Genomic DNA, 22,164 nt, shown 5'->3' on the forward strand with positions numbered 1-22,164 from the left:
TATTTCAGTTTAGAACTTCACGTATCGTCATTTGTTGTTTTCTTCGTGGTTGCTTTAAGTTAATAAAGTCATCATGTTCACTCGCAACGCTGCGCATTGGTCTCCTCCTTCAGACGATCGTGACAACATCCATCTTAATGCTCTCTGTTTACATTACATCCATCTTAATGCTCTCTGTTTACATTACATCCATCTTAATGCTCTCTGTTTAGATTACATCCATCTTAATGCTCTCTGTTTAGATTACATCCATCTTAATGCGCTCTGTTTAGATTACATCCGTCTTAATGCTCTCTGTTTAGATTACATCCATCTTAATGCTCTCTGTTTAGATTACATCCATCTTAATGCTCTCTGTTTAGATTACATCCATCTTAATGCTCTCTGTTTAGATTACATCCATCTTAATGCTCTCTGTTTAGATTACATCCGTCTTAATGCTCTCTGTTTAGATTACATCCATCTTAATGCTCTCTGTTTAGATTACATCCATCTTAATGCTCTCTGTTTAGATTACATCCATCTTAATGCGCTCTGTTTAGATTACATCCGTCTTAATGCTCTCTGTTTAGATTACATCCATCTTAATGCTCTCTGTTTAGATTACATCCGTCTTAATGCTCTCTGTTTAGATTACATCCATCTTAATGCTCTCTGTTTAGATTACATCCATCTTAATGCTCTCTGTTTAGATTACATCCATCTTAATGCTCTCTGTTTACATTACATCCATCTTAATGCTCTCTGTTTACATTACATCCATCTTAATGCTCTCTGTTTAGATTACATCCGTCTTCGTGCTCATTATACAATATAGTTTACATCATATTAAACTGGATACAGTTCAGTGTACATCATATTAAACTGGATAGAGTATAGTGTACATAATATTAAACTCAATACAGTATAGAGTACATCATATTAAACTCTATTCAGTATAATGTACACAATATTAAACTATATACAGTACAGTGTACATCATATTACATAGCTGGGGGCCACAGCAGCAGAGTGGGGGGGGGGGGGGGGGGGGGGGGGGGGGGGGGGGGGCGTGGGATAGCTGGGGGCCACAGCAGCAGAGTGGGGGGGGGGAGCGTGGGATAGCTGGGGGCCACAGCAGTAGAGTGGGGGGGGGGGGGGGAGCGTGGGATAGCTGGGGGCCACAGCAGCAGAGTGGGGAGGGGGGGGGGGGGAGCGTGGGATAGCTGGGGGCCACAGCAGCAGAGTGGGGGGGGGGCGTGGGATAGCTGGGGGCCACAGCAGCAGAGTGGGGGGGGGGGGCGTGGGATAGCTGGGGGCCACAGCAGCAGAGTGGGGGGGGGGGAGCGTGGGATAGCTGGGGGCCACAGCAGCAGAGTGGGGGGGGGGAGCGTGGGATAGCTGGGGGCCACAGCAGCAGAGTGGGGAGGGGGGGGGGGGGGAGCGTGGGATAGCTGGGGGCCACAGCAGCAGAGTGGGGGGGGGGAGCGTGGGATAGCTGGGGGCCACAGCAGCAGAGTGGGGGGGGGGGGGGGGGTGGGGGGGGGGGCGTGGGATAGCTGGGGGCCACAGCAGCAGAGTGGGGGGGGGGCGTGGGATAGCTGGGGGCCACAGCAGCAGAGTGGGGGGGGGGAGCGTGGGATAGCTGGGGGCCACAGCAGTAGAGTGGGGGGGGGGGGGGGGGAGCGTGGGATAGCTGGGGGCCACAGCAGCAGAGTGGGGGGGGGGCGTGGGATAGCTGGGGGCCACAGCAGCAGAGTGGGGGGGGGGGGGGGGGGGGGGGGGGGGCGTGGGATAGCTGGGGGCCACAGCAGCAGAGTGGGGGGGGGAGCGTGGGATAGCTGGGGGCCACAGCAGCAGAGTGGGGGGGGGGAGCGTGGGATAGCTGGGGGCCACAGCAGCAGAGTGGGGAGGGGGGGGGGGGGAGCGTGGGATAGCTGGGGGCCACAGCAGCAGAGTGGGGGGGGGGGGCGTGGGATAGCTGGGGGCCACAGCAGCAGAGTGGGGGGGGGGAGCGTGGGATAGCTGGGGGCCACAGCAGTAGAGTGGGGGGGGGGGGGGGAGCGTGGGATAGCTGGGGGCCACAGCAGCAGAGTGGGGAGGGGGGGGGGGGGGAGCGTGGGATAGCTGGGGGCCACAGCAGCAGAGTGGGGGGGGGGAGCGTGGGATAGCTGGGGGCCACAGCAGCAGAGTGGGGAGGGGGGGGGGGGGAGCGTGGGATAGCTGGGGGCCACAGCAGCAGAGTGGGGAGGGGGGGGGGGGGAGCGTGGGATAGCTGGGGGCCACAGCAGCAGAGTGGTGGGGGGGGGGGGGATAGCTGGGGGCCACAGCAGCAGAGTGGTGGGGGGGAGCGGGGGAGCGTGGGATAGCTGGGGGCCACAGCAGCAGAGTGGGGAGGGGGGGGGGGGGGAGCGTGGGATAGCTGGGGGCCACAGCAGCAGAGTGGTGGGGGGGAGCGTGGGATAGCTGGGGGCCACAGCAGCAGAGTGGGGGGGGGGGGGGGGGGGAGCGTGGGATAGCTGGGGGCCACAGCAGCAGAGTGGGGGGGGGGGGGGGGGAGCGTGGGATAGCTGGGGGCCACAGCAGCAGAGTGGGGGGGGGGGGGGGGGGAGCGTGGGATAGCTGGGGGCCACAGCAGCAGAGTGGGGGGGGGGGGGGGGGGAGCGTGGGATAGCTGGGGGCCACAGCAGCAGAGTGGGGGGGGGGGGGGGGGGAGCGTGGGATAGCTGGGGGCCACAGCAGCAGAGTGGGGGGGGGCGTGGGATAGCTGGGGGCCACAGCAGCAGAGTGGGGGGGGGCGTGGGATAGCTGGGGGCCACAGCAGCAGAGTGGGGGGGGGCGTGGGATAGCTGGGGGCCACAGCAGTAGAGTGGGGGGGGGGGGGGGGAGCGTGGGATAGCTGGGGGCCACAGCAGCAGAGTGGGGGGGGGGCGTGGGATAGCTGGGGGCCACAGCAGCAGAGTGGGGGGGGGGGGGGGCGTGGGATAGCTGGGGGCCACAGCAGCAGAGTGGGGAGGGGGGGGGGGGGGCGTGGGATAGCTGGGGGCCACAGCAGCAGAGTGGGGGGGGGGGGGGGGGGGGGAGCGTGGGATAGCTGGGGGCCACAGCAGCAGAGTGGGGGGGGGGAGCGTGGGATAGCTGGGGGCCACAGCAGCAGAGTGGGGAGGGGGGGGGGGGGAGCGTGGGATAGCTGGGGGCCACAGCAGCAGAGTGGGGGGGGGGGGGGGGGGGGGGAGCGTGGGATAGCTGGGGGCCACAGCAGCAGAGTGGGGGGGGGCGTGGGATAGCTGGGGGCCACAGCAGCAGAGTGGGGGGGGGCGTGGGATAGCTGGGGGCCACAGCAGCAGAGTGGGGGGGGGCGTGGGATAGCTGGGGGCCACAGCAGCAGAGTGGGGGGGGGCGTGGGATAGCTGGGGGCCACAGCAGTAGAGTGGGGGGGGGGGGGGGGGGAGCGTGGGATAGCTGGGGGCCACAGCAGCAGAGTGGGGGGGGGGCGTGGGATAGCTGGGGGCCACAGCAGCAGAGTGGGGGGGGGGGGGGGCGTGGGATAGCTGGGGGCCACAGCAGCAGAGTGGGGAGGGGGGGGGGGGGCGTGGGATAGCTGGGGGCCACAGCAGCAGAGTGGGGGGGGGGGGGGGGGGGAGCGTGGGATAGCTGGGGGCCACAGCAGCAGAGTGGGGAGGGGGGGGGGGGAGCGTGGGATAGCTGGGGGCCACAGCAGCAGAGTGGTGGGGGGGGGGGGGATAGCTGGGGGCCACAGCAGCAGAGTGGTGGGGGGGAGCGGGGGAGCGTGGGATAGCTGGGGGCCACAGCAGCAGAGTGGGGAGGGGGGGGGGGGGAGCGTGGGATAGCTGGGGGCCACAGCAGCAGAGTGGTGGGGGGGAGCGTGGGATAGCTGGGGGCCACAGCAGCAGAGTGGGGGGGGGGCGTGGGGGGGGGGAGCGTGGGATAGCTGGGGGCCACAGCAGCAGAGTGGTGGGGGGGAGCGGGGGAGCATGGGATAGCTGGGGGCCACAGCAGCAGAGTGGGGAGGGGGGGGGGGGGGGAGCGTGGGATAGCTGGGGGCCACAGCAGCAGAGTGGTGGGGGGGGGGGGGATAGCTGGGGGCCACAGCAGCAGAGTGGGGAGGGGGGGGGGGGGAGCGTGGGATAGCTGGGGGCCACAGCAGCAGAGTGGGGGGGGGGGGGGGGGGGAGCGTGGGATAGCTGGGGGCCACAGCAGCAGAGTGGGGGGGGGCGTGGGATAGCTGGGGGCCACAGCAGCAGAGTGGGGGGGGGCGTGGGATAGCTGGGGGCCACAGCAGCAGAGTGGGGGGGGGCGTGGGATAGCTGGGGGCCACAGCAGCAGAGTGGGGGGGGGCGTGGGATAGCTGGGGGCCACAGCAGTAGAGTGGGGGGGGGGGGAGCGTGGGATAGCTGGGGGCCACAGCAGCAGAGTGGGGGGGGGGGGGGGGGGGGGAGCGTGGGATAGCTGGGGGCCACAGCAGCAGAGTGGGGGGGGGGGGGGGGAGCGTGGGATAGCTGGGGGCCACAGCAGCAGAGTGGGGGGGGGGGGGGGGGGGAGCGTGGGATAGCTGGGGGCCACAGCAGCAGAGTGGGGAGGGGGGGGGGGGGAGCGTGGGATAGCTGGGGGCCACAGCAGCAGAGTGGGGGGGGGGGGGGGGGGAGCGTGGGATAGCTGGGGGCCACAGCAGCAGAGTGGGGGGGGGCGTGGGATAGCTGGGGGCCACAGCAGCAGAGTGGGGGGGGCGTGGGATAGCTGGGGGCCACAGCAGCAGAGTGGGGGGGGGCGTGGGATAGCTGGGGGCCACAGCAGCAGAGTGGGGGGGGGCGTGGGATAGCTGGGGGCCACAGCAGTAGAGTGGGGGGGGGGGGGGGGAGCGTGGGATAGCTGGGGGCCACAGCAGCAGAGTGGGGGGGGGGCGTGGGATAGCTGGGGGCCACAGCAGCAGAGTGGGGGGGGGGGGGGGCGTGGGATAGCTGGGGGCCACAGCAGCAGAGTGGGGAGGGGGGGGGGGGGGGGAGCGTGGGATAGCTGGGGGCCACAGCAGCAGAGTGGGGGGGGGGAGCGTGGGATAGCTGGGGGCCACAGCAGTAGAGTGGGGGGGGGGGGGGAGCGTGGGATAGCTGGGGGCCACAGCAGCAGAGTGGGGGGGGGGCGTGGGATAGCTGGGGGCCACAGCAGTAGAGTGGGGGGGGGGGGGGGGAGCGTGGGATAGCTGGGGGCCACAGCAGCAGAGTGGGGGGGGGGAGCGTGGGATAGCTGGGGGCCACAGCAGCAGAGTGGGGGAGGGGGGGGGGGCGGGGGGGGATAGCTAGGGGCCTTCAAGCCATTCCTTCTGTTTGGGTTTGAGTGTTTTTATGTCCAAGACAAATGTATCTTATCTCATCAGATATTTTCTAATGATGGTGGCCCCTAGCCTTTCCTTGTGTTTGGGTTTGGGAGAGGAAGGAAGGACTGAGAGAGGAACCAGTGGTCAGAAGTTTATTGTTTGTATTTAACTATGAGGCTGCTACAGGAGTTTCCCATAACACTTCCTTTGGATACCCTCTTCATTAAGCATTATAAGCGCATTTATATTATTAGCTGTGAATAATGCATTATAATGCACAACTTAGTTTACTTTCCTGTTGCACTCCATAGCTGTAGTAATTATGTTTATTTAGGCTCTTCTGTGATCAATTAGCTTTATTTTAATGAACGTCATCTTCAGTGGGGAACATTGGTTATTTGGCTCATCAAATGGCTCATCAAATGTCGGACTCTTTGTGAGTAAAGAATTAAGAATTAAGAAAAGACAGGATTCAAGATTAAAGTGGAAACTACAGGACAAAGAAATGATACATTCAATTCAATTTGACCCATTGTCATAGAGCTGTAGGAGAGGAATACTGTAAAGAGGGGTTAAGCCCCGGAATAAGAATTCCACTTCCTTCCATTGTAAATCTTACAGGATGCCTTTAGTTGATCAGTGTGCAGGGATTACAGTGCTGTATAGCATTCCAGGTGCAACACAATGTTAGATTAATTTGGATTTTAAGAATAATGACTAAAGAATTTCACCCCAAACACAGTATAAATGTTAGAATTATCATGTAGTGTCAACCCACTAACAGAGGGGGCGTTACTAACCATTCAAGGGGGAAGGCGGGAACTGTTTAAGAAAGCCACCTAAAGGTGGGAGGAGCATAGTGTCTTTGTTTGTCAAGGGGTATTAAAAACAGGATATTTGGGTTTTTGAGCAGAGCTCTCCTTGAATAAAATTTACCGATAATTACTTGTGGATTGTGGACCTTGAATCATTGATGATTAAAACCAGAGCTTTACAACCTCTGGTAATGATTCAAGCTTAGGTTGAATTAGAGATAGAAATTCACATGACAGATTGGTCCTTCTGAGCGGAGCTTTAATACATCTTTATCGTTCTAGAGACACCGAAATCCGTGCACGGCCGGGTAATTACATCCGTGAAGAATAGTCCTGGCCTTCGACGTTAAGGTTATAAGACAGGCCGGTGATTACTCTTTATGAACGATAAAGACGTTAACAAGTTTGAAAAAGCATTTTAATCCAGACTGCGAGGAAAAGGTCAGTAATTTTTATTCATGGATTTTGGTAAAATGAGTTGAACTTAGTTACCAAAGTCAAAGAAGGTAATAATTATTACGACAGGGAGGGTCCGCAATTGATCCTAGAGGTAAATAGCTATTACAAAAAAAAAACTAGTCCGAAATGACATGGAAGTGAATTGCAATCACAAATGTAAACTAGTTAATATTGTCATTGTACGAATTGCAATGTTCAGTATAAACAGGGAAATAATTATCATCGTATGAGAGGGATGGGTCGGGAGTTCTATATACGACTGGGCATTTGCTAGAACTTTGCAAACAAGTTTAACAGATGATAAGGTCGTGTATGTGTGAGACTTAATCCCTCGGGAGACGTGATCATTATTTCAGGGGTGGAGGAAAAAATAAGTTGCGTGAGGAAAATTGGGTAACTTACTCTTTTCATGAAACCGGAGTTTTAAATAGAAACTCTGGGTTAGGGGTTAAATAATTTTAAAGGGTTAATTACAAAAGCAAGAGGCGCACTAAGAGATTAGCTCCTACGAAAATAATTCGGGAGTGAATTATTTAAAAAACAAAAAGGGGGGGAGGGATTTCTTATTGTTCCGCCATGGGAAAGACATCTTCTAAACAAGTCCGAGAATTAACGGGAGATGAAAGAAATATGTTTTATGGATCCATTTGGGAGAAGAGGTATGAATTTATTGGGCATCTCGAAGTAGAAAAATTAGAATTTATGATCAAACAGATGCATGTAGACTGGAACTAATTTGAAAGAACAGCGAAAGGAGGGGCTAGAGACAGCGAGTGTGTTTTTTTTAAGCGCGAAAATGCTTTAACGGGGACAAAGGAATATTTAACCATCGTGACTGCAGGGGAAAAGGAGGATGACAGTCAATATTTTTGGTTCAACGGGTAAAATGTTTGAAAAAATGATTAGTGTCAATTAAGAATTGGCTAAAAAACACCACAAAGCGATTATTTGAGAGGTACCTATAAAGTCCAACGATGTGGTCCTCTGTAGCTCAGCTGGTAGAGCACGGCGCTTGTAACACCAAGGTAGTGGGTTCGATCCCCGGGACCACCCATAATAAAAAATGTATGCACGCATGACTGTAAGTCGCTTTGGATAGAAGCGTCTGCTAAATGGCATATTATTATGCATGTGTCTGGACTTTCGCACTCAAACGTAGACGTACGTAATGGGTGAGAAGGTGGAGAATATTTGCGTTTTTGGTCAGTTGGCAGACGCTCTGGTCCGGAGCGACTTGAAAAACCAATAGAGAGTTGAATTGAACTATTCTGTTGTGTTGGGCATTTGAATGGCATAAGGTGAAATATGTGTGTATGAGGAAATTCAACGGCGGGTATAAATGATAACCGGATACTACTTAGTATTTGGTTGGTTAAATGCTAAATAAAAGATTTGAGGCGTGGTTATGGGGTAACTAGGAAGACGCACTTATTCAATAGAGAAGGGGTGGAGAGAGAGTTTTTACGTGTATTAAAAGTTGCATAAGATAACTAGTAGTATTCTAAATAATCTATGAAAAATGTTACAAGTACGAATGACATTATTTCCTAAGAAGGTAGATTGTAGGGAAGTTTCCCGCGCCTCCCCCATAATGTAGGAAGGAGCAGGAGAGGAGGGGGAGTGAGAGACAGGAAAATACAAATGGTTGGAAGATTTTAAAACGATAATTTATTTTCGTTACAGGGAAGCAAGTGGCATTGGCTGTTGTGCTGGGGGAATAGCGCCAGCCTGTGGTGGGTTCTGGATTTGTTATAAATAACTTTATATTTTAAACTAAAATGAATAGACTACAATTGGAACATCAGAAAAAGGACAATATAATTCGTAATAGTTATTATAATTATTATTGATAGTTATTGCAGTTATTATTATCCTGAGTGGCGCAGTGGTCTAAGGCACTGCATCGCAGGGCTAACTGTGCCACTAGAGATCCTGTTCGGATCCAGGTTCTGTCGCAGCCGACAGCGACCGGGAGACTCATGGGCGGCGCACAATTGGCCCAGCGTCGTCCAGGGTAGGGGGGAAAATGGCCGGCAGGGATGGAGCTCAGTTGATAGAGCATGGTGTTTGCAACACCAGGGTTATGGGTTCGATTCCCACGGGGGGAGGCCAGTAAAAAAAAATAAAGATAAAAATAATAAAAATGTATTTACTAGGTTGCTCTGGATAGGAGCGTCTGCTGGGTGACTAGAATGTAAATGTATTATCATTGATTCAGTAATGATAGGAGGGAAGTAGCGATAGAGCTGTGAGGGTTGAGTTGAGGACAAGGAGAATGATTTGTGGCTCTGGTTGGCGGGAAAAAGGAGAGGCAGAGACAGACTTAGAGAGACAGAGGAAGTTAGAGAGGGAGAGAATAAAAGAAATGGAGAGAAGGAAACTGTTTAGGTTTGAAAAACAAGCAGGCTGAGAGACAGAGATAACAGTTTCTGGAGCTTGAAAAGCAGAGACTAACAGAGTAAGAAAAGGAACAGACGAGAGCAGAGTATTTAATGGCCACTAGGGGAAATAGCTGGGAGAGGTAGAACTCCAGGATAGAAGAGGAGAGAGATTTTACTAGGGGGTGGATCAAATAATTGATAATGGATCATTTGAATGAGATCACATGTAGCAGATTTAGAGTAATCAATTAAATAATCATTGTATACTCGAGAAATTTTGAGGGATTTTATGAACTTAGTCAGTATTTAGGTCATAAGAGGGAGCTACCAAATTAAGTTGAGCCTAACTATCTTTGATTGTTATTTTTCAATTGGGTTTTTCAAATAAAATAAAAACACACCCAGCATGATGTTTATAAAGGGTTGTTATGTTGAATTTAGGGAATTTTCAACAGTTCATAGGTGGTGTTTACTATGCTGTGGGATGGAACGGTTTATTGGGTGATATTTGAAACTAAATTCATGGAATAAGCTGCAGTAATCAGAAGAATGTACAATCTAAGGCGAGACAACTATTGCCTAGATCATTGATTTAGCAATAGGGTCAGGTAGATAAGGACTAGAAAAAAAAAAAAAAAAAAAAAAAAAAATTAGATGAAGAATGATGAGCTTTTTGGTAAGGATAGACTGCTGTAAAGCTTGGGTCGTCATTATGTACTGCATACGGGTAAATCAAGTGATCTTATCTATGGGAAGGCAATGGCAGCCCATGGTAAAATCATTTGATTTACCCGTATGCAGTACATAATGACGACCCAAGCTTTACAGCAGTCTATCCTTACCAAAAAGCTCATCATTCTTCATCTAATTTTTTTATTTATTTATTATTTTTCATATTTTTTTTTTTATTATTATTATTTTTTTTAATTATGAAGTTTTCAAATGTATTTCCTCGTTTTTTTTCTAGAAAGCAAACTTTAACGGTTGGACTTGGCGACTCTCTTCCCAAACAGTCTTAGCTTTTCATAAATATATCAGGGATGTTACCCAAATGGTAGAGAGTAAAGAGGGATGACATTGGTCGTGGTTTAAAGATGATGGTTTTTTTTGGTGGGCTATTAGAGATAACTGGGTTAATCACGAACATAGAGGTTTTTATTCTTTGTTGCTAGGCAGAATACTTAGGTGACCTAAAAAAAATGGACTTGTCATGTCCAACAATCAGTCTTCAGGTCAAGCCCGGGAGAGCCGGGGTAGAACAGAGGTTGAACTAAACATAAGTGTTTTTACAAGATAAGAGATTGTTTGATTGGATTACTAATTGATTCTGAACTGAATGAAAGTCGAATTTAGCCGCCATAAAGACAAAGGAAGTGGGAGGAGCAATAAAGAAGCAAAAGACAATCTCAAAAATGAAAGGCATGGCAATTGGATGATGAATAACCTAAGGGAATGTTTAGGAAGGTGGAAAAAATTGACACATAAGCAGAACTATGTGTCAAGAGGGGGGAAGAGGCTAATTGTATTAGATAATATACGAAGGAGAGGACAAAATACTTAAAAAAACAAACATTTTTTAGATAGTCTAAAAAGAGAATGCAGTCAGAAATTGTTACATTAATCTGAACATGTGTGAAGATAGTTTATTAACCACACCCGTATGTCAGAGGTTTTGTGCCCCACAGGTGAACTAAAGGAGAAGGTGACCCACTATCTAACCAGGTGACTGGTGAGCATCCAGTCACTAGAAGGAAAACTGGAAGCAGGCCTGTTGGGAAGGGCCCTATCAGGTTATGTTGGTAACCACCTTGGCTATTAGAATAGCAGAGAGAGGAACCTGGGTCCATGTTACCCACTGCAAGAAGGTAGGACCACATACAAGCAACGCTTAGCACACGCAGAGTTGACGAGCGGAACTGCGCCACAGGGTGCGGGGGTCATCTCTGTCAACGAAGATCTCCTACCCAGACCTATCATCACTGTAGTGTGTTCCTAGGGTGTGAGTATAGGGTGGTACCGAGCAGAAGGACTCAAGACAGGAGAGGGTTGGCGGTTTTTGGGAATATGGGTGACCCTGAGCTGCATCATAGTCTCGGCAATAGTCGTGGTAGGTCAAAATCCACCACCACCTCGCACCAATTACGCTATGGCCTTACAACATTTTTAAGAAATAAAGGGAAGCGACCCGACATACTGACCGTCAAGGGCGAGTGATCTACAAAATAGGAGTCAGAGAGGGGTGGGGAGTAAGATTCAAAATTAGGATTAGGGATCTTATCAGAGCGGATAAGCAAGCAACAGGGGATTATAAGATCCCGTTGTATTTATGTTCAGCTCCCTCGGCAGATTGTTCCTGGGCTCAGGTATTTAGATATACTGGGGGACGGAGATATGAGACGGGGGGGGGGGGGGGGGGGGGGCTGGACGTCAAGATGGAGGATAAGAAGGTATAACGACATCCCCACGGAAATGGTAGTAACAATAGTAAAAGTCACTAAAGAGGACATGAAAATAACTTACTGGGCTTGCGCGGACGAATACGGACGGGATACTTGTCTAAGATTATATTTAATGGAGTCAAAAGATATAGAGGGAGCAGGTACTGTCATTAATCCACTAACAGCAATAGACCGAGTAAATCAGTCAAGGGATGACGGAGTCAATTCAACTAACCCGTCCACTATGAAAGATTTTCTCCTCCAAGAATGGAACAATGGGGAAGTGGAGGGGGTCCCTGATGAGAATCTCTGGTTAAAGTGGATGAAATACACCGCTAGGGCCTTGGGGGAGACCAATTGTTATGCATGCTCCATTGGGCGACCAACTATGTTGACCGCCCCAATGCCAAAGGCAATGTTTCCATGTGTATTAGACCTGGGGTCCAATCAAAAAGAGCCAAATTGCACAGGGATTGGGCTGGCAAAATTGACATACTCGGCCAGCCCACCTAGATTCACTTTAACTCCTGGCGAATACCAGTGTTACAGACATAGAAATGGAACCCCTAACTTGGGTGATTTTGATGGCTGTAAGGAGATAATTAATGTGACTGATTTAGATAAGGAAGGAAGGGAAAAAAAATTAGGAACCTAACCATCCCTTTGACTGATGTGTGGTGGGCATGCACTAAAAAAGGGAGCATTCGGCAGACATTACCAGAGGGATGGGTGGGTACTTGTGCACCAGTATTGTTGGTCCAACCTGTAAGAATTGGTCATCAAAGACCAGTGACAGGAAGAATAATTAGGAGAAAAATAAATAAGTCAGGAAGGAAATAGCCCAATTTGGATAGATGGTATCGGCATCCCCAGGGGTGTTCCAGACTAATACAAAGCTATAAATCAAATATGGGAGAGTTTTACTACAACATTTTTCTGGTGGGGGACAAACAAAAATATGGATTGGATAAATTATATCTATTACAACCAACAACGATTTATTGACAAGACTAGAGATGCAGTAAAGGGGATCTCTGAGCGATTATCCGCCATCCCGCTCATAACTTAGTAGAGGTTGGTTCTAGATCAGGCAGAAAGGGCCGGTGTCTATAGAAAGATAAGCCATTGTTGCATATTTATCCCTAACAACACCACACCGGATGGGACAGTCACCAGAGCTCTTACAGAATTAACTGCACTAAGTGAAGGATGAACTGAACTCAGAAGTTAGTACACTGTGGATAGGGTGGTTTGATTAAATATTTGGTAAATGGAAAACCCTAGCAGCCACCATCTTAGGAGCGATCAGTGTTTGTATGGGTATTCTTGTATTATGTGGTTGTTGTCTTGTTCCCTGTGTCCGAGGATTGGTGAGTCAGGCGTTGGTGAAATGCAGTATCTAAACAATGATGAGAGATGGACTGACTCCGGACTCTGACCAGGGGAATGTGAAAAACAATCCTCCAGGCTTGGTGGATGACGAGGATTTGGACCCTGAAAGACCGCAATTGGATGAAATGTTTATTAGTTCTGATGTGATCTCTGAGATTAATCATGCTTGTAAAATACATTTATCCTGAATGTGGGAATATTTAGTCAAAGGGGTGGATTGTTAGATTAATTTGGATTTTAAGAATAATGACTAAAGAATTTCACCCCAAACACAGTATAAATGTTAGAATTATCATGTAGTGTCAACCCACTAACAGAGGGGGCGGTACTAAACATTCAAGGGGGAAGGCGGAAACTGTTTAGAAAGCCACCTAAAGGTGGGAGGAGCATAGTGTCTTTGTTTGTCAAGGGGTATAAAAAACAGGATATTTGGGTTTTTGAGCAGAGCTCTCCTTGAATAAAATTTACCGATAATTACTTGTGGATTGTGGACCTTGAATCATTGATGATTAAAACCAGAGCTTTACAACCTCTGGTAATGATTCAAGCTTAGGTTGAATTAGAGATAGAAATTCACATGACACACAATCAGATATTGTGTGTCGGGTCAACGTAGCAAACGGCTCCATGTAACTCAATCAGTAGATCGCTGGTGTTGCGTTAATAATTCACCATCCAGGCTTCAACAGAAGGCCTATTAGCTCCCCCGATTTCCACTGCCGTGGTTGGCTCCTTAGGTTAGGTCCCTCTGAATGGAATGTCGTCAATACCTCTACGCGAATGTTCTATTATTCAGGAGCCAAGAAGTGCATCAGTGCCCCGGGAAAGATTCATGCATTATAAAGACAGGTCTGTCTAGCCATCATCTCCTTTCTGTTGACGTTCGTTCTGGGTGTCAACATTTGTTTTCTCATTCATCTTTCTAAACAATTCATAATTCATACACTGTTTCTTGTCTTTCCTCTTTATTTATCCCATCTGGGTTCCCGACGGGGTCAGCTGGAGTTCCTTCAGTAAGGGCTGTTACCCTCTTGGCAGCAGAGGGGAATCAGGTTTCCTCGTTACTAGCTGCTAGCCATTACCACAGTTTTCCATTGTTCATTTTTCAGGACGTCTCCTGGGTGGACGTCACCTCAGAGACCAAGATTGCTTTCCTTTCTGACAGGCAGAAACCAGAGGCCTTCTACATAGGCATGGTCTGATCATCTAGTGATCCTCTAGTCTTACCTAGGACTACAGTATAGCTGCCTTCTACAGAGGTGTGGTCAGATGATCTAGTCTTACTCTGATTCAGAGGGGTTGGGTTAAATGTGGAAGACACATTTCAAGTTGAATGCATTCAGTTGTATAACTGACTAGGTATCTTGCCCTTTACGTTTCCTTTTCCCTTTCCCTAGGACCAACGTTCCCTCTACATTGCGCGCGTGCGCGGCCCCGCACTTCCTCCAGGACTGCGGAGTAGAAGAAATGCCAGGCCACACAGAGACACAAGAGACTGTGTCTCTGTGCAGTTCGCCCCATTAGTTTGCACTTTATAGATCAACGTTTTTTTCTGTGATCGAATCAACATTATATCATCCCCTTTTCAATGCAACAAATCAAAACAAATCTAACTTTGCAAGATTGAGTCTGTGATTTTGTGGTAGGCAGAGCCAGAGCGCAACGGAGTAGAATCCTACTGGCGGGGGGGTGGGGGGGGGGGGGGGGGGTTGGCCCATGACCGGTCTTTCAATAACCCACGAGAGAATGCGCTTTTCAGATCAGATCAGATCAGAGCGCAGAGTCACGCGTGTTCACATTTGTTGATATTCTTTGCTAGTTAGCCAGTTATTAGCCCAGGCATAGATAAGTATAGGTCAGCAATGGGGAGTTACTGCTTCCTACAAGAGCACAAAAGTGTAGGCTGCATTTCTTTGAAAAGCCAGTCAGGTAAAAAAATATATGCCATTTTTAGCAGACGCTTTTATCCAAAGCGACTTACAGTCATGCGTGCATACATTTTTTGTGTATGGGTGGTCCCGGGGATCGAACCCACTACCCTGGCGTTACAAGCGCCATGCTCTACCAATTGAGCTACAGAGGACCACGAAGCTTGTCTTAATGAAAGGGGCAGTTGTATTTTGAGATAGGCTTGAATATGCAAATAAGCCAATAGGCAGAGGGGTAGCCTACATTGTCTAATTCTCTGTATGGTAATAATAATGAATGTTTTATTTGTAAAGTGGTTTCTTGCATCATACAACACAATACAATGCAATTTAAAGTTACCTATTTGGCCAATGGTGTTACAGACCAAGTAAAAAATAATGAATTAATGTCAAGTCCTTCATAATGTAAAAACGTTTTTAAAAGTCTCATGCAATGCAGGTCTGCATTGAACACCACATATTGGCTACTGTAGGCTATATCATAGAAATCAAAAGCTATTTCCATGTGAAAATGTTCTGGGATTTTCTCCATTGGTTTTGTTGGTAGGCCTACATTATGTTCAAATAGCCACAATAGACTATTGGCTACTGTCTAAAACTGTAAGTGTTCACTGTAAGCGGGCGCCGGAAGTTGCACAAAATTCTCACAATGTTCAAGTTTCCGCTCACAAGACCTACAATTTGCCTAGTGCCCCAATACTGCTATACTGCTATACTACTATACTACTACACTACTTTACTACTATAGTACTATACTGCTATAGTATTATACTACTATACTGCTATACTACTTTACTACTATAGTACTATACTGCTATACTGCTATACTACTGTACAACTATACTGCTATACTACTTTAATAATATAGTACTGTACTGCTATACTACTGTACTACTGTACTAATATACTGCTATACTACTATACTACTATACTACTATACTACTATACTACTATACTACTATACTACTATACTGCTATACTGCTATACTGCTATACTACTATACTACTATACTACTATACTACAATACTGCTATACTGTGGTGCAGAATTGGGATCCACCTGAATTCCTATCCAATGGTGCAATCACAAACCTTCCATCCTCTGGAACTGATGAGGATTTTAGGACATGAATCCACTCTCAGAAAACAAAGGCACTATCTAGAACCTAAAAGGGTTCTTTGGCTGTCCCCATAGGAGAACCCTTTGAAGAACCCTGTTTGGTTTCAGGTAGAACCCTTTTGGGGTTCCATGTAACACCCTTTTCACAGAGTGTTCTACATGGAACCCAAAAAGGTTCTACCTGGAACCAAAAAGGGTTATCGTATGGGGACAACCGAAGAACGCTTTTGGAATCCTTTTTTCTAAGAGTGTAGGCTATGTTTTGGGAAACCACTAAATTATTGGTAAAGGATAGCAACATTTTACTGCATAATGTTGCTATCCTAAATTATCATAAATGAGAGGAAGCTCTCCTTTTAATAATTTAGGATTATCATCTTCATCATATTTTATGAGCCCTCTCTCTCTCTCTCTCTCTCTCTCTCTCTCTCTCTCTCTCTCTCTCTCTCTCTCCTCCTCCTCCTCCTCCTCCTCCCTAGCTTAGCATTATATCATCATAGCCCTATTCACTAAACATTCACTAGACATTAAGCTCTGAGACTGAATAAACTGCTCTCGTAACAACAAGCATTTGCTGCAAAATGAGAAGATGAGAAACCTCTGCAGTTATTTATCTATTGAGTTTTACAGGGGTCTCTAAGGGGGGAGGACAGAAGAGAACCACAGCAGTATGGGTAATGGAATGCTCCAGGGGTCTCTAAGGGGGAGGACAGAAGAGAACCACAGCAGTATGGGTAATGGATGCTCCAGGGGTCTCTAAGGGGGGAGGACAGAAGAGAACCACAGCAGTATGGGTAATGGAATGCTCCAGGGGTCTCTAAGGGGGGAGGACAGAAGAGAACCACAGTAGTATGGGTAATGGAATGCTCCAGGGGTCTCTAAGGGGGGAGGACAGAAGAGAACCACAGCATATGGGTAATGGAATGCTCCAGGGGTCTCTAAGGGGGAGGACAGAAGAGAACCATGAAAAATGTATGCACTCACTAACTGTAAGTCGCTCTGGATAAGAGCGTCTGCTAAATGACTAAAATGTAAATGTAACCACAGCATTATGGAATGCTCCAGGGGTCTCTAAGGGGGGAGGACATTTTAGTCATTTAGCAGACGCTCTTATCCAGAGCGACTTACAGTTAGTGAATACATATTTTTTTATACTGGCCCCCTGTGGGAATCGAACCCACAACCCTGGCGTTGCAAACGCCATGCTCTATCAACTGAGCTACATCCCTGCCGGCCATTCCCTCCCCTACCCTGGACCAATTGTGCGCCGCCCATGAGTCTCCCGGTCGTGGCCGGCTGCGACAGAGCCTGGATTCGAACCAGGATCTCTAGTGGCACAGTTAGCACTGCGATGCAGTGCCTTAGACCACTGCGCCACTGCTGTGGACAGAAGAGAACCACAGCATTATGGGTAATGGAATGCTCCAGGGGTCTCTAAGGGGGGAGGACAGAAGAGAACCACAGCATTATGGGTAATGGAATGCTCCAGGGGTCTCTAAGGGGGGAGGACAGAAGAGAACCACAGCATTATGGGTAATGGAATGTTCCAGTATTTGTCATTACCTGCCACTAATATGGTCAAGAGACCAGTACATATTATAATAACTCATGGTCGACTATGTTAACAGTCAACAGTGCTTTACAAAGCCTAAATCCTGGTGTAGTTAAACACCTACCTAATCAGAAAATTGTATGAACAGGGGAATTACTCAATGCCATGTTATTCACAAGGGTAAAGCTACGCCTCAAGTCTAACTATAGTCTACTCCAGACAAATACCATGAATAAGGCTGTATACAGGATTTATTGATGATCGTATTGATTTAAACATTAGGAAAATGATCATTATGATTCCATACATTAGATTCGAACCTGTTCAGTTGAAAAAAAATGATAATAATCTCGAGAAGCGCAACAGTAGTCGGGTTGCTCTTGGAAACCTCAAACTCCACACTTCCAGTGTTCTCTCCTCTCCTCTCTGCAGTGCAGTGTTTTCCCTTTAAGCACAACACCAGTCGTACCAGAAGGATGCTGTAGAAGCGAGACACTTGCCTTTAGTTTCTGGATAGTTTTACACTCTTCATCCCTGCACCACACCGTCACGCTTCCCTTGTTGTAGCGCGCTGTCCATCCTTCGTGGTTTTCACATTGTTCCTTGAAAGAGGTAAAGTCTGTATCGTCCGGTATCTGAACGGACATCTTCTTGTACCCCTCCTTGTGATGAGGACAGACAGAGAGTGGTAATCCCCTTTTGCATTAGATCTTCCTTTATCTTTGTTAGCTCCCACTGCAATGCTGAGTTCGATGGTTCTAGTAGATATCAGCACAAAGTGCTTCCCAGGGGAAATTCAGTAACAATTGAAGTCCCAATAACAAGTAGAAACTAATTTGAAGGTAGAGCTATGACTAATTGACGAGGACTTTTGTCCGGAGTCCTGTTGATAATGTCACCTACTCTAAGCAGGTGCACCTTCGTCGTACTAATCTCCACTGCCTCTGACTCTCTCACACCCCCTATCACTATTAAAAGTGGTGGAGCACGGTAAATAGATAGAGGCTTCACGTTACCAATATCCCGATTTTAGGTGCGGTGCGGTAGTCCTAGACAACATGTCCGCGTATTTAGTCAGACTGACAGATTAACAACAAGGTCAGGTGTCATGTTTATGATGTAGACTAGAGGAAAAATAATGATGTTCCTTCTGTGTTTGTTTTGGTCTAATTGTCTGCTGGTGAGGGTAGGTGAAAACAACCGGTAATAATACTATAATAACGTTTATAATCATTAAAAAACGTCCCTTTGTCCACTAATGAGTTATTGTACAGTGGGGGAAAAAAGTATTTAGTCAGCCACCAATTGTGCACGTTCTCCCACTTAAAAAGATGAGAGAGGCCTGTAATTTTCATCATAGGTACACGTCAACTATGACAGACAAATTGAGAAAAAAAAATCTAGAAAATCACATTGTAGGATTTTTTATGAATTTATTTGCAAATTATGGTGGAAAATAAATATTTGATCAATAACAAAAGTTTCTCAATACTTTGTTATATACCCTTTGTTGGCAATGACACAGGTCAAACGTTTTCTGTAAGTCCTCACAAGGTTTTCACACACTGTTGCTGGTATTTTGGCCCATTCCTCCATGCAGATCTCCTCTAGAGCAGTGATGTTTTGGGGCTGTCGCTGGGCAACACGGACTTTCAACTCCCTCCAAAGATTTTCTATGGGGTTGAGATCTGGAGACTGGCTAGGCCACTCCAGGACCTTGAAAGGCTTCTTACGAAGCCACTCCTTCATTGCCCGGGCGGTGTGTTTGGGATCATTGTCATGCTGAAAGACCCAGCCACGTTTCACCTTCAATGCCCTTGCTGATGGAAGGAGGTTTTCACTCAAAATCTCACGATACATGGCCCCATTCATTCTTTCCTTTACACCGATCAGTCGTCCTGGTCCCTTTGCAGAAAAACAGCCCCAAAGCATGATGTTTCCACCCCCATGCTTCACAGTAGGTATGGTGTTCTTTGGATGCAACTCAGCATTCTTTGTCCTCCAAACACGACGAGTTGAGTTTTTACCAAAAAGTTATATTTTGGTTTCATCTGACCATATGACATTCTCCCAATCCTCTTCTGGATCATCCAAATGCACTCTAGCAAACTTCAGACGGGCCTGGACATGTACTGGCTTAAGCAGGGGGACATGTCTCGCACTGCAGGATTTGAGTCCCTGGCGGTGTAGTGTGTTACTGATGGTAGGCTATGTTACTTTGGTCCCAGCTCTCTGCAGGTCATTCACTAGGTCCCCCCGTGTGGTTCTGGGATTTTTGCTCATCGTTCTTGTGATCATTTTGACCCCATGGGGTGAGATCTTGCGTGGAGCCCCAGATCGAGGGAGATTATCAGTGGTCTTGTATGTCTTCCATTTCCTAATAATTGCTCCCACAGTTGATTTCTTCAAACCAAGCTGCTTACCTATTGCAGATTCAGTCTTCCCAGCCTGGTGCAGGTCTACAATTTTGTTTCTGGTGTCCTTTGACAGCTCTTTGGTCTTGGCCATAGTGGAGTTCGGAGTGTGACTGTTTGAGGTTGTGGACAGGTGTCTTTTATACTGATAACAAGTTCAAACAGGTGCCATTAATACAGGTAACGAGTGGAGGACAGAGGAGCCTCTTAAAGAAGAAGGTACAGGTCTGTGAGAGCCAGAAATCTTGCTTGTTTGTAGGTGACCAAATACTTATTTTCCACCATAATTTGCTAATTAATTAATTAAAAATCTTACAATGTGATTTTCTGGAAAAAAAAATCTCAATTTGTCTGTCATAGTTGACGTGTACCTATGATGAAAATTACAGGCCTCTCTCATATTTTTAAGTGGGAGAACTTTCACAATTGGTGGCTGACTAAATACTTTTTTTCCCCACTGTATATAAGGACAATGATTTTGGCTCCTACAGATTAGGCATATTATTTTAGATGTGTTTTTAAGGTTTTATATCAGTTTTGCATTGCACAACCACTAGCGGCCACCTGCAATGTTACAGAAAGTATCAACAATGGTTTTCAGGATACATCGTACCATGAGAGGGCACTCATCCACCTGAAGAACAATCATGATGATGATGTTTTTTTTTATTTTTTTTATTTCACCTTTATTTAACCAGGTAAGCCAGTTGAGAACAAGTTCTCATTTACAACTGCGACCTGGCCAAGATAAAGCAAAGCAGTGCGATAAAAACAACAACAACACAGAGTTACATATGGAATAAACAAAAACAAACATACAGTCAATAACACAATAGAAAATCTATATACAGTGTGTGCAAATGTAGTAAGTTATGGAGGTAAGGCAATAAATAGGCCATAGTGCAAAATAATTACAATTTAGTATTAACACTGGAGTGATAGATGTGCAGAAGATGATGTGCAAATAGAGAGACTGGGGTGCAAATGAGCAAAATAAATAACAATATGGGGATGAGGTAGTTGAGTGGGCTAATTACATATGGGCTGTGTACAGGTGCAGTGATCGGTAAGCTGCTCTGACAACTGATGCTTAAAGTTATTGAGGGAGATAAGAGTCTCCAGCTTGAGATTTTTGCAGTTCGTTCCAGTCATTGGCAGCTGAGAACTGGAAGGAATGGCGGCCAAAGGAGGTGTTGGCTTTGGGGATGACCAGTGAGATATACCTGCTGGAGCGCATACTACGGGTGGGTGTTGCTATGGTGACCAATGAGCTAAGATAAGGCGGGGATTTGCCTAGCAGAGATTTATAGATGACCTGGAGCCAGTGGGATTGGCAACAAATATGTAGTGAGGGCCATCCAACGAGAGCGTACAGGTCACAATGGTGGGTAGTATATGGGGCTTTGGTGACAAAACGGATGGCACTGTGATAGACTACATCCAATTTGCTGAGTAGAGTGTTGGAGGCTATTTTGTAAATGACATCGCAGAAGTCAAGGATCGGTAGGATAGTCAGTTTTACGAGGGCATGTTTGGCAGCATGAGTGAAGGAGGCTTTGTTGCGAAATAGGAAGCCGATTCTAGATTTAACTTTGGATTGGAGATGCTTAATGTGAGTCTGGAAGGAGAGTTTATGGTCTAACCAGACACCTAGGTATTTGTAGTTGTCCACATATTCTAAGTCAGACCCGCCGAGAGTAGTGATTCTAGTCGGGCGGGCGGGTGCAAGCAGCGTTCGATTGAAGAGCATGCATTTAGTTTTACTAGCATTTAAGAGCAGTTGGAGGCTACAGAAGGAGTGCTGTATGGCATTGAAATACGTTTGGAGGTTTGTTAACACAGTGTCCAATGAAGGGCCAGATGTATACAAAATGGTGTAGTCTGCGTAGAGGTGGATCTGAGCGTCACCAGCAGCAAGAGCGACATCATTGATATACACAGAGAATAAAGTCGGCCCGAGAATTGAACCCTGTGGCACCCCCATAGAGACTGCCAGAGGTCCAGACAACAGGCCCTCCGATTTGACACATTTAACTCTATCTGAGAAGTAGTTGGTGTACCAGGCGAGGCAGTCATTTGAGAAACCAAGGCTATTTAGTCTGCTAATAAGAATGTGGTGATTGACAGAGTCAAAAGCCTTGGCCAGGTCGATGAAGAGAGCTGCACAGTACTGTCTTTTATCGATCGCGGTTATAATATCATTTAGGACCTTGAGCGTGGCTGAGGTGCACCCATGACCAGCTCGGAAACCAGATTGCATAGCGGAGAAGGTACGGTGGGATTCGAAATGGTCGATGATCTGTTTGTTAACTAACTGTAAGTTGCTCTGGATAAGAGCGTCTACTAAATGACTAA

At 47.8% G+C, this 22,164-nt stretch overlaps 1 protein-coding gene across 1 annotated transcript in view; it reads right to left on the reverse strand.

Annotated features, from left to right (window-relative positions):
• Window positions 1-18,341, reverse strand: part of LOC311107473 (START domain-containing protein 10-like) — a 32,756-nt gene extending 14,415 nt beyond the window's left edge. The window contains exon 1 of the mRNA XM_084149969.1: window positions 17,896-18,341. Coding sequence (XP_084006095.1) covers window positions 17,896-18,042 — 147 coding nt within the window. The 5' untranslated portion in view covers window positions 18,043-18,341. The remainder of the gene's footprint in view (window positions 1-17,895) is intronic.
• Window positions 18,342-22,164: the final 3,823 nt, after the last annotated feature.

The sequence above is a fragment of the Coregonus lavaretus genome (genome assembly GCF_964263955.1).
Source record: "Coregonus lavaretus genome assembly, chromosome: 32".
Taxonomy (NCBI): Eukaryota; Metazoa; Chordata; class Actinopteri; order Salmoniformes; family Salmonidae; genus Coregonus; species Coregonus lavaretus.